The sequence below is a fragment of the Galeopterus variegatus genome, unplaced genomic scaffold, assembly GCF_000696425.1.
Source record: "Galeopterus variegatus unplaced genomic scaffold, G_variegatus-3.0.2 Scaffold813, whole genome shotgun sequence".
NCBI classification, from domain to species: domain Eukaryota; kingdom Metazoa; phylum Chordata; class Mammalia; order Dermoptera; family Cynocephalidae; genus Galeopterus; species Galeopterus variegatus.
Window position 1 is genome coordinate 165,586 of NW_007726924.1, and position 16,196 is coordinate 181,781.

General features: G+C 51.3%; 1 protein-coding gene across 1 annotated transcript; it reads left to right on the top strand.

Annotated features, from left to right (window-relative positions):
• Positions 1-1,693: 1,693 nt before the first annotated feature.
• On the top strand, positions 1,694-13,847 carry CAPN11 (calpain 11). The gene is made up of 21 exons (XM_008572632.1): positions 1,694-1,939; positions 2,670-2,739; positions 4,788-4,906; positions 5,912-6,045; positions 6,197-6,365; positions 7,691-7,774; positions 7,871-7,956; positions 8,219-8,293; positions 8,440-8,600; positions 8,831-9,009; positions 10,331-10,342; positions 10,663-10,874; positions 11,180-11,219; positions 11,318-11,383; positions 11,470-11,527; positions 11,670-11,734; positions 12,005-12,073; positions 12,515-12,593; positions 12,674-12,790; positions 13,250-13,308; positions 13,428-13,847. Exons 1-21 carry the CDS (start codon positions 1,712-1,714, stop codon positions 13,452-13,454), a joined length of 2,109 nt encoding a protein of 702 aa, XP_008570854.1. The 5' UTR covers positions 1,694-1,711; the 3' UTR covers positions 13,455-13,847.
• Positions 13,848-16,196: the final 2,349 nt, after the last annotated feature.

The following is a 16,196-nucleotide window of genomic DNA, read 5'->3' on the forward strand; positions in this document are numbered from 1 at the left end:
TTCTGGTAATTGGGGTATTGCAGGCACCGAACAGGCCGTTGGCACTGTCAGCTCTGCGGCGGTAACTAGTCTCCCTGTTCTGTGAACTCCAGGGAGGAAGGACTGAGAGCCCTGCTCCCGCTCCTCGGTGAGCTCAGTCAGGGTCTCACTGCATGCAATCCCGGAGCCCTCCGGCCTCTCTGTAGCTGCCCCGCTTCTGTCTTTCCTCGCTCTGATTCCTTCACACCCCAGTCCCAACTGGGCTCTGTTTAACTTAGACCACATCCTTCCTCCCCCTTCCCCGCAGTCTCTTCCTTATTCTAGTGCAGGAACTTCCAGAGTCAGCTGAGACTGTGGGAGGCTGAGGGAGGACAGGTCCTGGTACACGAGCCGGGTAGGACTGGAGATTCAGTTGACAGTGGCTGTGTGGTCTCATCGCCTCTTCTCCTGCACTCCTTTCCCCTCGGGGCCCTTCTCTTCCCTGGGACAGAGGGGAGACAGTCATGTGTGCATGAGTGAGTGGGGACAACACTCACGAAGGAATGTAAGCAGGTCACCGTCCCTCCTGGGGTGGAGCTGTGGGCATGGGCAGGGTGTCCTGGCTCCCCAGCTGTCCGGCGGGCTCCAATCTATTAGCCAGCCCGACTTTTACTCTGAGACTCACCTGCCCCCACCCCAACTAGGCCAGTTCCCGACCTGGACCCTCCCCCATCCACACCCCACCTTACCCCAGGAGCCCCCTCCCCACTACTCACCCACCCTTTACACTCCATTCCATTCTCTCCAAAAGTCAGTGTCCTTTGAATCGTCTGGTGGCCATTTTTTTTTTATCAGCTTTGTTGTAATATAATTCACATACCTCCCAATTCACCCATTTAAAGTGTACAATTCGACAGCTTTTAGTATATTCACAGAGTTATGCATCCATCACCACAAACAATTTCAGATCATTATTACCTCCCAAAAGAAACCCCACGCCGTTTTGCCATCAACTTCCAGTCCCCCATCTCCTGAAGCCCTAGGCAACCACTAATGTACTTTCTGTCTCTATACAGACGTGCCTATTCTAGACATTCTTCGCAGAGGGAGTCACACGGCATGGGGTTCTTTGTGACTGACTTCTTTCACTAAGCATGTTCTTAAGATTCATCCATGTCTTAGCATGTACCACTACATTATTTCTTTTTATTGTTGAATATTATTCCATTGTGTGGATAGTCCATGTTTTATTTGTTCAGTCATCACCTGCTGGACATTTGAGTTTATTCCCCTCTTTTTGGCTATTATGAATAATGCTGCTATGAACCTTCGTGTACAAGTTTTGGTGTGAACATACATTTTCGTTTCCATTGCGTATCTACCTAGAAGTGGAATTGCTGGGTTATCTGGTAATTCTACGTTTAACTGTTTGAGGAACTGCCAGACTGTTTCCCAAAGCAGCCTTACCATTTTCATTCCCACCTGCAGTGTACGAGGGTTCCAGTTTCTCCACATTCTCGCCAACACTTGTTTTTATCTGCCTTTTTTATTATAGCCATTCTAGTGGGTATGAAGTGCTATATCTTCACTATGGTCTTGATTTGTATTTCCCTGATGATTAATGACGTTGAGCATTTTTTCATGTGATTATTGGTCATGTGTGTATCTTCTTTGGAGATATATCTATTCCATTTTTTAATTGGGTTATTTGCCTTTTTATTATTAAGCAGAACCCATTTTAACGGATAATGGAATGGTGGCTCACATAAAAAGCAGCCGACTTAAGGCCATGGGTGTGGGCCAGCACCACAGCGCCAGCAACTACCATAACCAGAGCTTTAAGGAGCTGCAAGCAGCCTGTCTGAGAAAGGGGGAGCTGTTTGAGGACCCCTTATTCCCTGCTGGACCCAGTTCATTAGGCTTCAAGGAACTGGGCCCCAACTCCAGAAATGTGCAGAACATCTCCTGGCTGCGGCCCAAGGTGGACTCTGGGAGAGGAGGCATGGGCTCGTTGGGGAGGGCTTGTAGTGACCCCGCCAGTCACTTTTATAATCTCCAATCTCCCACTGCCCTATCCTGACCCTGGCACTAGGCTCCACCTCTGTCAGAATTGGGACAGTTCTGAACTCTTAAGCCAACCCCCCCAGATAACCCTTGGGAGGTCACCCACCAACCTTTGCTATCACAACCTACAGCTATGCCAAGCTGGTCCTGTAACCTCCCCCCACCCCCCAGCATACATTATACGAAGTTATACGATATAACAGCCGGTCCTTATCATACTCCGCCTGCTGGCAGCATCTGAGAAGCCGACCACACCCTCTACCTTGAAACGCTTCCTCACGGGGTGCTTGGACACCACAAGCTGTTGGTGTCCATCTCTCCTGGCTGTCCCTCTCTGCTAGCCACCCCAACAGCCAGTCACTTTTATAATCTCCAATCTCCCACTGCCCTATCCTGACCCTGGCACTAGGCTCCACCTCTGTCAGAATTGGGACAGTTCTGAACTCTTAAGCCAACCCCCCCAGATAACCCTTGGGAGGTCACCCACCAACCTTTGCTATCACAACCTACAGCTATGCCAAGCTGGTCCTGTAACCTCCCCCCACCCCCCACCCCTCCCCAGAACTTCAAGGTGGACATAATTCCCCAGTAAAGGTGGGAGGGAGGTGGGGAGGTGGTATCCTGAAACCTTTACTTCTTCACTAAAGGAGATCACAAGCAACCCTCAGTTCATTGTGGATGGGGTCTCTCCAACAGACATCTGCCAGGGGGTACTGGGTAAGTGGGGAGCAGGAAGCTGGTCTCCATTGTGGGGAGAGGTGAATCGGGGAGGATATTTGAGGGGGAGTGCCAGCATATATTTTGAGTCTGGAAAACTGAGACACCCTAGGTTCAAACAATCTGCTTCTGTTTCCCTGCCCCTCTCCTCCTGAGGAGATGACAGTGAGAGTGTCATCGTGCATGGTCTTCCTGCCCCTACCCAGGTCTGGGTGCCACCCCCCATCTGCTGTAGTCTAGGTCTGGGGGTAAGCTGGGACGATAGATTAGTTATCTACTGTTACATGATAAATTAGCCAAGACTTAGTGACTTTAAAAAAACAGCAAACATTGCTTATCCCATACTTTCTGTGGGTCACGAATTTGGAAGCAGCATAGCTGGGTGGGTCTGGTGCAGGATCTCTCATGAGGTTGCAGTCAAGATGTCAGCTGGGGCTGCGGCACATCTGAAGGCCTGACTGGGCTGATGGGTCCTTCCAAGGTGGCACACTCACAAGGCAGGAGGCCTCAGTTCCTTGACAAATAGGCTTCTCTACCGGGCTGCTTGAGTGTCCACATGACATGGTAGCTGGCTCCCCCAAAGTGAGTGATCAAAGAGAGAGGACCAGGAGGCCATATGCCTTTTATGTCCTAGTCTCAGGAGTCACACACGGTAACTTCCACCATGTTCTCTCTGTTAGAAGCAAGCACTGAATATGTCCCACACTTACAGGGAGGGGAATTAGGCTCCACCTTTTGAGGACAGGATGGTCAAAGAATCTGTGGACATATTTTGAAACCACTGCACATGCTGGAACTTCTTCTATCTGGAATATCAAATAGGGAGCAATAGGGTGTACTCAGCCCACCCTCCCACAGGCTCCTATAGATAGCTCGGGCTAGATCTTTCTCCCTAAGCCTGCTCCTACTGCACGGTTTCCTTCAAACCCCTCATTGCCTCTTTAGGGATAAGGCCAGGGTGGGTTTCTCGATTGCAACCTCATGAGAAACCCTGCACCAGATGCACCCAGCTATGCTGCTTCCAGATTTTTAAAGTCGCTAAGATTCAGAATTCAGTCCCACTTGTGGGTTTCTCGATTGCAACCTCATGAGAAACCCTGCACCAGACGCACCCAGCTATGCTGCTTCCAGATTTTTAAAGTCGCTAAGATTCAGAATTCAGTCCCACTTGGGCCTAAGAAAAGGGTAGAAGCCACAGAGACCTTGGGCTCCTTGGCTGCCACTGTAGCACACTGGGCCAGTGGGGGAGAAAACTGTCTTCTCCCCAGGTGCCCTTATGGTGATGGGGATTGGAGCATCCTTAACCTTCCTTTCCCACCTCTGCCTCCCTCTGGGCAGCCAGGAGGCCATCGGTAATCACAGAAGCTTGCCCAGTGCCCTCAACCTCAGCCTGGCCCAGCATGCTCCCCTCCCTGCTCCCTGGCCCCAGGAGGCAGATTGCGAATGGATGACTCTGGCTGCTCTTCTCCAGCAGGCTTCCCTTTAAATCAAACTACAGGCCAGGGACACTGCGCCTGTGCCCCATCAACACCTGGCTCCAGGGAGCCTGCTGGGATACAGACTGAGCCTGGGTCTCCAGTATAACCTGGGTGACATAAGGGAGAAATGTCTTGGGACCTGCATTCATCACTACGCCAGTGTACTCACGGGGTGGGGGAAGGTGACTGGATTTGTTCAAGGGATGGGAGAGTATTGGCTCTCTCCCAAAGAAAGCAGGTCCCAAAGTGGGCAGCAAGACTCTGAGACCAAAAATACCTCCTTCCCAAGCTCCAAATAACAAAAGCATGTGGCTCTAATTTGCAAATTTCTCACCTAAAAGGAAAGACACAGAAACCCACCTCCCCAAAGCCTGTCCCTCTGCCTCAGTTTCTCCCTCCTTGCCTCCTTCCTGAACACTCTGTAGCAGAAGGGCTGAGGGAGGGTGCATCTCTGCTGGGGGGTGGAAGTGGGGCACAGGGCCAGGTTCCTGCTCCTCCAGGGCTCGGATTCTGGGACCCACTCACACCTATGGGGGTGCTCAAGGGGGCAGACCACACCTGTCTTTCTAGGAGACTGCTGGCTGCTGGCTGCCATTGGCTCACTCACCACGTGCCCCAAACTGCTGTACCGTGTGGTGCCCAAGGAGCAGAGCTTCAAGAGAAACTATGCTGGCATCTTCCATTTTGAGGTGAAGGGCAATGTGAGAGCCAGAGTTGCTTTGTGGTGTGAGTGTGTGTGTACGTGTGTGTGTGCATGTGAGAGAGAGAATTCGCATGTGCTTTGAAGTGTGCCTTTTTTCTTTTGGAAAAATAATATTTATTGGGTAGGGTTTTGCCTAATGATAGAGAAATCTCTGCTCACGAAAGAAGCCATACAAGCTAATTTTTTTAAGCCCAAATAGAAAACAGCGGTTTTCAGTTTGTGGCTCTCTTTCTCTCTTCTCCTTGTCTATGTGTGTGTGTGTGTGTGTGTGTATATATATATATATACTGTATATATACGTGTATGTGACATTGGTAGTCTCTGTCAAATACTTTTTGTAATCTGTCCCTTTAATTTAGCAATGTGTGGACAAATTCTCCATGTCCTAAAATATTTCTGAGAAGAACCAGCCTGTGGCTCACTCGGGAGAGTGTGGTGCTGACAACACCAAGTCAAGGGTTAAGATACATTTACCAGTCATCTTTTTAAAAATAAATAAATAAAGGAAATATTTCTGAGAATCATAGCATTTTTAAGACCTCAGAGATCCTAAACTCCAGCTGTCCTTTTTTCAGGCGAGGGCTTACGGTCAAAGGTGGAAGGGGTCACCCTAGAGGCCGTGGCAGGACCTGGAGAGGAGGCTGGGATTGGGGTTCAGGCTTTTCATTCCCTTCCCTCACTATTCATACAGTCATTCTGGGAGTGGGACCTCCAACACTGGAATGTCACCGGGCTTGACCACCAGGAGGCACTCGGATGACAGGGTTCTCACGCAAGAGGTGTGGGTATGCGTATGCATGTGTGTGAGGTAGTGTGCAGGTGTATGCATGTGTGTGTACGCGTGTGTGAATTCGTGTGCGTGTGTGTGTGTGCACATGTGTGAGGTAGTGTGCACGTGTGCATGTGTCCATGTGAGAGCGTAGTGGGGGGTGGGGAGACCTGAGATGGACAGACACCCCTGCCCCTCTGAGGCCCACCTTCCTGCCTACAGATTTGGCAGTTTGGTCAGTGGGTGGACGTAGTGGTGGATGACAGGCTGCCCACAAAGAATGACAAGCTGGTGTTCGTGCACTCATCCGAGCGCAGTGAGTTCTGGAGTGCCCTGCTGGAGAAGGCGTATGCCAAGTGAGTGCCAGGACCTGAGGAAGGGGCAACTGGAGTCAGGGGAAGAGGCAAGGGGATGGCAGGGGATCCTCCCTTCCCTCACCATGCCCTCTCAGGTCCAAGCTCATGCCTCCATGCCAGAGCCCAAACAGCACCCTTTCTGTGCCCACAGGCTGAACGGGTCCTATGAAGCACTGTCGGGGGGCAGCACCATGGAGGGCTTTGAGGACTTCACGGGAGGCGTGGCCCAGAGCTTCCAACTCCAGAGGCCCCCTCACAACCTGATGAGGCTCCTCAGGAAGGCTGTGGAGCGATCCTCCCTTATGGGCTGCTCCATCGAAGTAAGCCCAGCTTGGCCCTGCCTCAGGGCCTTTGCACCTGCTGTTACTTGCACCTAGAAGGCTCCTTTCCCAAATATCTGCATGGCTGCCTGCTCTAATTCACATTTCACTTCGACTGCCCCTTCCTCAGACTAGCCTTCCTTGTCTCCCAATCTAAAGAAGCTGCCCCAACCCTGTTTACTTTCTACTTTGTTTTGGTTTTCTCTCAAACACACTTCGACTGCCCCTTCCTCAGACTAGCCTTCCTTGTCTCCGAATCTAAAGAAGCTGCCCCAACCCTGTTTACTTTCTACTTTGTTTTGGTTTTCTCTCAAACAAAACCCTAAATTATCTTGCTTATCTATGTATTCATTCATAACCCGTCTTCTCCAGACAATACTCACATTCTGTGAGGGTGGTGACCCTATTTGTCTCATTCACTGCTGAACCCTGGGACTTAGGAAGGGGCCTAGCATGCAACAGGCACCCAGCACATGTTTGTTCAAATAAATAAGTAAAGCCAGAGTGCTACCATATGACCCAGCAATAGCATTCTTGGGCATTTATTCCAGAGAAATGAAGACTTATGTCCATGCAGAAGCCTGTACACAAATGTTTATAGCAACTTTATTCATAATAGCCAAAAACGGGAAACAATCTAGATGTCCTTCAACAGGTGAATGGTCAAACAAACCATAGTGATTACATACCAAGGAAGAATAGTGCTCAGCAATAAAAAGAATGAATGGCTGATGCATGCGATGACTAGGACAGATCTCAAGGAATTATGCTGAAAGAAAGAAGCTAACTTCAAAAGTCACACATTGCATAATTCTATATGACATTCATGAAATCACAAAATAATAGAAATGAAGAACAGATTAGTGGTTGTCAGAGGTTAGGACTGGGAGTAGTGAGAAGAGGTGGGTGCGGTGATAGAAGGGCGACATGAGGGATGCTCATGGTGATGGAGATGTTCTGTATCTTGACTGTGGTGGTGGTTACATGAAACCACACGTGATGAATTTGCATAGAACACACACAAATGAGTATTAGTAAAACTGGGGAAATCTGTGCAAGGTTGACTGATTGCATCAATACCAACATCCTGGTTTTGATACTGTACTATAGTTTTGCAAGATGTTACTACTGGGGGAAACTGAGTATAGGGTACATGGGATGTCTCTGTATTATTTCTTACAACCGCATGTGAATCTACAATTCTTTCAAAATACAAAGTTTAATTTTTTCAAAAAAAATGAACCCAGAGAGTTTTCACCTTTCTTCAGCTGCCCCAGTCCCTCTGACCAGATCCTAACTGCCTTCCCTCCCTCTCTGCTCTGTAGGTCACCAGTGATAGTGAGTTGGAATCACTGACCCAGAAGATGCTGGTGAGAGGACATGCTTACTCAGTGACTGGCCTTCAGGATGTGAGTCCTGAGAACTGTGCTCTACCCAAGGGTCATGAGAAGGAAGAGAACTCCCTCCTGACCCCATGCCCCTGACCTTTAACCCCCTCCCGCCAGGTCCTCTACAGAGGCAAGATGCAAACACTGATTCGGGTCCGGAATCCTTGGGGCCGGATTGAGTGGAATGGAGCCTGGAGTGACAAGTAGGGTGTCTCTGATGGGTCTCAGGGGGCGAACAGAGGGCACAGCAGGCCTCACAAGGAGCAATGCAGTGCCACTGAAGGACTGCATAGTGTCCCATCTGGGAGGATAACCTGTGCACTAGGGCAAGCCCCTGTCTCTAGATTCTCCGTCTAACTCAGGACCCCAGTAGGCAGGCATTCAGGGGTGAGGGAGTCCCTTGGGGAGGAAGGAGGTGCCGCCTGACCCCTGCCCCTCTTCTTCCACTGCCTGTCTCTGCTCCAGTGCCAGGGAGTGGGAAGAGGTGGCCTCAGACATCCAGATACAGCTGCTGCACAGGAAGGAGGATGGGGAGTTCTGGTCAGTGTGGCTTGGGGTGGACTTCCTACTCCCCCCAAGCCCCTACCCCCCTCCCTGCTGTGCCTTGGGTGAGGAGGTTCTGGGGGAGGGGGCCTGTGGGTGCAGGTGTGCTGCTGATGGGCTCTACCCCCCAAACCCTACTGCAGGATGTCCTACGAAGATTTCCTGGACAACTTCACACTCCTGGAGATCTGCAACCTCTCACCTGACGCACTCTCTGGGGACTACAAGAGCTACTGGCACACCACCTTCTATGAGGGAGGCTGGCGTAGGGGCAGCACCGCGGGGGGCTGCAGGAATAACCCTGGTGGGTGAGGGGATTTAGGGGAGTGAGGGGTGGGTTAGAGACTAACCACAAAACCAGGGCTGGGGCACAAGGTCACGGGGGCCAGGGTCCATGAGGTCAGCGGTCAGCCAGATCCCACCACTCCCTGTGCAGGAAGCAGGCCTGAGGCTGGGGAAGCTCTGCCCACCTGGGGAAGGGCGTGGCCAGGGAAGTGTCCCCAGCATAACCACCCTGACCGGCTTCCTCCACAGACACATTCTGGACCAACCCCCAATTTAAGATCTGTCTCCCGGAGGAGGACGACCCAGACAATAACACAGAGGACGACTCAGTCATGTGCACCTGCCTGGTGGCCCTGATGCAGAAGAACTGGAGGCACGCACGGCCACAGGGAGTCCAGCTGCAGACCATCGGCTTTGTCATCTACTCGGTGGGCGCCCGGCTGTTCCCTCACCTGGCCTCACCCCTTGAAGACCCTTCCTCCCCAGGGCCACTGCCCACCTGGGAGTGGGACATGCTCCAACAGGCTGCACAACCCTGACTCTTGAGTGGTGTTTTGTGCTTTCTGAGGCAGAGTCAGCAGTTTTCACAGATTTTTTCACCTACAACACTTAGCTAGCACTTGCTTTGTGGCAAATATTGTTTCAAAGTCCTGACAAATATTAAAGCCTTTGAGGAAGAGGAAGGAGATTGAGGGCCAGAGAGGCGAGGCCATTTGCCCAGCTCACCCATCCAAGGGTCAGAGGCAGAGCCCGTGTCCTGACTCTCAGACTCTCCAGACTTCTCTAGAGCTCCCCCAAGTGTCCCCCCAGCCACCCCATCAACAGCACTTACTCTAGGGGCCAAGAGAAATCTCTGATAAGCATTTCCCAAGATAAACCATGTTTTTCAATGTTCTAGAAATGGCCATTTGTTCATTCACTTATACTTTTTGAAGGGTGCTTTAAAAAGTTCACGGAAAGATTCGTATTATCTTTTAATTCTATTTTTCCGTGAACTTTTTGAAGTACCCCCAAATATTTAACAAGTATTTACAGGGCACTTACTGTATGCCAGCCCCCAGTCCAGTCTCCAGGAGTTCAGTAGTGAGAAAAAACAGACACAAACCTTGCTCTCCTCCTAGGCCATGAGTCCACCAGGTCAACAGATGCCTCAAGATAAGGTTAAATAAGTCAGAAAAGTCTCTACCCCATCCCGAGCTCCACAGTGCACATGCGCTGAGCTTTTATGCAGTAGAGGGACCTCTTTAACTTGGTTTAACTCACCTTTTTACAAACTTATTTGTCCTCAATCCTCATTTTCAATAATCACCTATTAAATTCCTACAGGACATAAGTGTTCCATGGAATAGCATTCCAGAAAATGCTCTCCTAGACTTTCATCCCAGCTCTTTCACTTTTTAGCAGAGCGAGGTTGGGCAAATCACCTCCCCTCTTTGGGATTCTGTTTCCTCTCCTTAACCTGGAGTGATAAAAATCTACCACAGCAAAACTTCCTGTAAATTGTACTTTGCTATCCAAAGCTGAGGGATTCTTAATGCCAGGACCTTTTGGCTGTCAGACCTCATGCCTCCCCCCCACCAGTGCCCCAGTGCCCTTAACACACCTCCAACACACACACACACACAAACACACACACACACACACACACACGCATGCACACACACACTCTACGTACACCCCGCCCGCTTCTGCAGGCCTGAAACCCTCACCACCCTAGAGATGTGACCGTCCTCTCTCTTCCCTTCCCAGGTCCCAAAAGAGGTACAGAAGATGAAGACGTGGGGCTTGATCCTGGGCAGGCACCCATCCCACTCTTGGCTGCGTGTAGATTGGCAAGGAGTGGAATTTAGCAAAAGGCTCTGGGAGGCAGTGGGTTAGGATTCCAACCCCCTCAGGCCCTGGTGGGGGTGGGGAAAGAAGAGACCATATTGGGGTTACCTGCCACTTGGGCAGTGTTCAGACCAAGCAAGCTGGTGGTGATACCTGCCCCCAACCCGGCAGAGCCAGGCTGTTCAACTTGGTGGACCCTCTCTCCCTGCCCTCCCATGCCAGTCCTGTACCCACCTCAAGGGCACATATAGTTTCAGAACATCCAGGATACTCACTTGAAGAAGGACTTTTTCATGAAGTATCAGGATCATGGCTTTTCAGAGATTTTCACCAACACACGGGAGGTGAGCAGCCAACTCCGGCTGCCTCCGGGGGAATATATCATTATTCCCTCCACCTTTGAGCCACACAAAGATGCTGACTTCCTACTTCGTGTCTTCACAGAGAAGCACAGCGAGTCCTGGTAAGGGGCCACACTTCACTGCTCCAAGGACCCCTGCCCAAGACCTGTAGGATGTCAATCTCAGGGAGCTGTCATTTAGTCCTCTCCCACTTCATCCCTACTTTACAATCAAGGAAACTGAGGTATGAGGAGGTGAAGTCCCAGTTAGTAGCACAACCTTAACCAGAAACAGAACTAGAGCCCAGACTCCATGGAGCTGTTCCATATTGCTTCAGATGCATGACATGACCTCTGCAGAGTACCCCACTGAAATCCCCATCTTTCTGACCCCTGGTAACCTCAAGCTTTCAATCACGTTTGCGCAGGGAACTGGATGAAGTCAACTATGCTGAGCAACTCCAAGAGGTGAGAGTGGCTATGGGTTAGGGGGTTGGGAGGAAGCATCCAGGGGGTGTGAAGGAATTTTTTTGGATAGGGTCTCTTTCCCACTCCCTTACCCACAGGAGTATGCCTCTGAGAATGACATAGACCAGGACTTCATACATTTGTTTGAGATAGTGGCAGGAGAGGTGAGAGGGCCACGGGCTGAGGGTTGAAGGGAAGTGGATGTGGGGCTGATGGGGCAGGAGCAGGGGTTTACAGTCCCCCTTCCTAGGGCAAGGAGATAGGCATATATCAGCTACAAAGGCTGCTCAACAGGATGGCCTTCAAACGTGAGTCTCCCACTCCACCACTCACAACCCTTCCGCCATATTTTGCAACCCATCTTGACCACTCCCTGTGTCCCCTACAATACCCCACTCACTCCATCTCTTATTCCCTTATGTTCTCTTATATCCCTTCCCTTTCTCACAGTCAAATACCTCAAGACCAAGGGCTTTGGCTTGGATGCATGCCGCTGTATGGTCAACATCATGGATGTATCTTCTTCCATGGGCAGTCCTGTCCAGTGCTCTCCCTCCCCTGGGCCCCACCCCTCAAGCTGGCCCAGAGGTGGCTCACCTCTCTGGCCAGCCATGTCCTCCTTCCTGATGGAGATTAGGCTCCAGGGTAGTGAAAGATGGGTGTTCTTCTGGTTGTTACCATAGAGGAGCCCCAGGTCTTGTGTACCCCCTCAGTGAGCCCTTGCTTCCCTGCCCCCCAGAATCTCCTCTTCACTCCCTTCTCTGCTATCCTTGACCACCTCCCAGAAAGATGGCTCTGGCAAGCTGGGGCTTCTAGAGTTCCAGATCCTGTGGAAAAAAATCAAGAAATGGACGGTAAAGGGCACTGAAGGGGCAATCTATGGGGGTGAGAAAAAGAGGTCCTCAAAAGAGATGGGGACTAGTAAGGATGAATCTAGAACTGGAGCTACTGACTAGACACACACATGCACACACACACAAGCACATACGGAAAGGGTCTATTGACGTATTAGCCAGTCAAAATATTTAATAACCAGGATAGCCCAGGTACCAACCAGTCATAAAGGATGCATGCAGCAGAGAGCACTGAGCAGGGTACCAGAGGTCCCCTCCTAAGCTTGGAATTAACTCTTCAATCACTAGGTGGTAGGAATATCGGAAGTTCAGGGGGAGGGGAAGTGGGTGGACCCCTGTGGGGTATTGGCCAGTTGTTGTGAGCCAACTGTACTGAAGTATTTCATTGTTTCAACCACTGTGCCACGCACACGGCCCTACCACATCTGTCTGTCTCTTCAGAAAATCTTTCGAGAGTGTGATGAGGACCAGTCAGGCACCTTGAACTCCTACGAGATGCGCTTGGCAATTGAGAAAGCAGGTGGCCAGGGGTCAGGAGAGGGTTTTGGGGCAGGATTGTGGGAGGCAGTGGCCTTAGGCCTGGACTCCTCTCTCTTCCAGGCATCAAACTGAACAACAAGGTGATGCAGGTGCTGGTGGCCAGGTATGCAGGTGATGACATGATGGTGGACTTTGACAGCTTCATCAGCTGTTTCCTGAGGCTGAAGGCCATGTTCAGTGAGTTAGGCAACTGCCCACTCCCCAGTCTAGGCCGGGACCACTGGCCTTCTCCCACATTCCCACCCTGAGGAGGACGGCTCCACAGCCACTTCCCCTCACAGGTCACAGACGAACCGGCTTCAAATCCCAGCTCTACCATCTGCTGGCACTGGGACTGGAGCAAGTCACTGGAGCTGTCTGTGCCTCCATGCCCTCCTCTATAAAATGGGGATAACAATAGCATCTCGTAGGCTTGAGGTGCAGTTTAAAGGAGCCTATGGAAAGCACTCGGAACTGGGTCCGGCTGGAGCAAGGCTATATGAGTTACTGTTAATTCCCGCTGGGCTGGGGGGTTTATCTGGGGAGCAGCAGCAGGGAACTTCTAACGCTCTTTCTGACATCCTACCTAGTCGGGTGTGAGTGTTTCCACTATTGGCTCAGCTTTCAACCCGTCTCCCCGCCTTCTCCCTAAAACAGCATACTTTCTAACCATGGACCCCAAGAACACCGGCCATATCCGCTTGAACATGGAACAGGTGCGTGGGGAGGGGGGGAAGGGATCTCGCTCCCCCGGGGCCCCGCCCTCCCGCCGCCCTCCCGCCCTCCTGCCCTGCCCCCGCCTCTTGCCGTCTCAGTTCTGCTCGTCTCTCCGCAGTGGCTGAAGATAATCATGTGGGGATAGAGGCGCTGCAGGAGCCTGGCTCCCTGCCACCCCAGCGGGGGGTCTGGTCGAGGAGGGAGAGATGCACCTTGTAGCCGTCAGCTCCCCGGTCTCTGTTGATGGGATGGGCTCCAGGTGGGGCGCCTGAGCCCCAGATGCCATGTCTACTCCAGCAGTGGGACCTTCCAGCCCACCCTCCCAGCCCGAAGGGTTGCTCTCTTTCCCCAGCCAGGCTTCTGGTGGCTAGATTTACCCTACAGTCTCTCTCTCTCTCTCTATCTCTCTCGCTGGCTCGTATATTTTACTAAGGAGTGAATCTTCCCCATTGTCCCCCAGGGTAGGGGAGGGGCTTGTAGCCCACTTCATGCTCTCCACGCTTTCTGTCCTGCTTAGAACCTGCCTGCTGACCACCCCTGCTGGCACAACCTCTTCTCTCCTTCACCCGTCGACATTGTCATAATAAACAGCACTTGCGCTTGGCTTCCGAGTCTCTGTGTTTCCATGCCAGGAAAAGACTGGCAGAGTGGAAGTCACTTCCCCAGCACCAAAGAGGGAACCTGATAGCTCTCAGCGAGGGTGATACCTCGCCATCTCCACGGGGCATTTAGAAATGTGTGATTGTCACAATAAGTAGGGGACACTGTTGGCCTTTATGGATAGTGCCAGGATGCTCAGTGCAAAACAGTCCCTCCCCCTACGAAGAACTGTACTAGGATGTGCCGCATGGGGGAGCAGTGTCTGGGGGAGCTGAGCCAGCAGCCAGCAAAGCCTGCTGCCGGAGCTGGCAAAGTTAGGGGCCTCCAGGAACCTGAGCCTCCTCTCTGATCTCCCTCAACCTGGGGTACTCAAAGGTGGTACTGCAGGGGTCTCAAAGGTCCAAAATCTAATACCTGCAGCAGCCAGCAGGCCATGTAAATGAGCGGACCCTACTGGGTGTGACACTGGGAGAGGTGAGGACTGTGGCTGCACATGAGTTCGTTCCTGCCTCAAAGGTGTTTAGATTCAAATCGTTATTGTTGTTAGAAATGTGTTGCCTGTCAAACTATTTGCCCTCACAGAAGGGATCAAGGAATAGGTCCTTGGTCCACCAGTTCTTGCCCTTGGAGTCTCAGCCCCAGACACCCCCACCCCACCCCAGCCCCAGCCTCCTGCAGGAGTGAGAAGACTGAGGCCACCCACCACAGCCTCTCAGCTGCACTCTTCTGTCCTTCCAGACCTCTCTGTGGCTTCCCTCTCTGGTCTCTGTCAAGGACAATGGGGCCAGAGCTTTTCAGCATCTTGGTAGAGACAGACCCCAACTTCCCTGAGATCAGAGACCTGTCATCCCCAAATGAATCTAAATCCTTCTTGTCTCTGTGTACACTTCCAGCTTCCTCGGGTAACTAGATTCCAGTTTCCTCCTACAGTGGCAGTCAGCGCCTTCCTTCTATTTGTACTAAACCAACCCCTCATAGGATTACTAGCGTGGCTGGCGTGCTGATCTTCTTTGATCTGGTGACTGATTCTCTGCAGAAGCCCTTCACCCTGACACCTTTGTGACTTCAAAGACTAAACCTAGTCAGCCTGGATATAAAGCTGTGACCTCCCTCTGTTATCACTGCCCCCCCCACACCCTACCCTCCAGAATCGTTTCCTGTCCTGCCACCTCTCCCCGCTTCCTTTCCCTCTGGGTATTGTCTGAGAGAATAGGTCACACTCTCTTAAGGATCCTCTTTAAATACGGGCCTACCCACCCACCCCCTTATCTTCCCTCTTGCAGAAGCTCAGAGAGCTGGCAGCTGCAGAACTTCTCTCTCTATGGAGCTGCGGTCTCTGGGGAGAGGTCAGGGAGCAGTCAGTGAGGTCCTAAAACTAGCAGTTCCCTTGAGTTTGGGGAAGTCCCCAGCAGCCCCAGTTGGCTCTGGAAACCCCAGGAAGATGCTGACCCCACCCCTCACTCCTTGGCCTGTTGGAAATAAATTGTAATGTAGGGGGGGCATAGAATATAAGTAGTAGAATTATAGAAAAACATAACCTTAATGTACGCAGTCTTGTAACAATGCATAAGCAACGCAGATTATCAGGGGCCATGACAAGGTTCAGGCCCGAGCACACTAAACATTAACAGCCCCTACCGGTTCCAGGAAATAGCTGGTTCAAAGCCAGGCCCCGGGGAAGGTAAACAATTGAGAAATGCGCTAAAGGGGTGCCAGCCTGCTAAAACCCACCTGTAAACCCAAAAGGCGCCAGCTGAAGGCCACCTGTAAATCTAAAAGTTCCACAGATAACCAACAGTTGATCCTATCACAATATCTGTTCAAAAAAAACTGTATAAAAGCTGCTTGCATTGTGAATTCGGGGTCGCTTATGTCTTGAATGCGGGGCGGCCCCAGCTTGCTGGAAATAAAAACCTCCCACTATTGCATCGATCTCTGCCTCCTGGTCTTTGTGAGATGAGCCTTCCCGAGAAATAGGATTCATGCTTTCGGGCCAGTCTTACAGGCCTTGTGTGAGATGCTGCCACCTTCAAGCCAGGATGGAAGGGAAGCAGAATATTCCCGAATCAGGACCATCACTGCTGTCTCATAAGAAAACTGAAGCGACTCATAAACACACTTAGCATAGTGACTCCAGGTGCAGATTCACTAGCCAGGTGTCCTTGTACAAGTTATTTAACTTCTCTAATACAGTCTCCTTCTTTTCTCATCTGTCAATTATGGGTAACAATGCCTATCTCAGAGGGGTGGTGTATGAAAAACTAATAATAAAAGTGAAGCCCTTGGG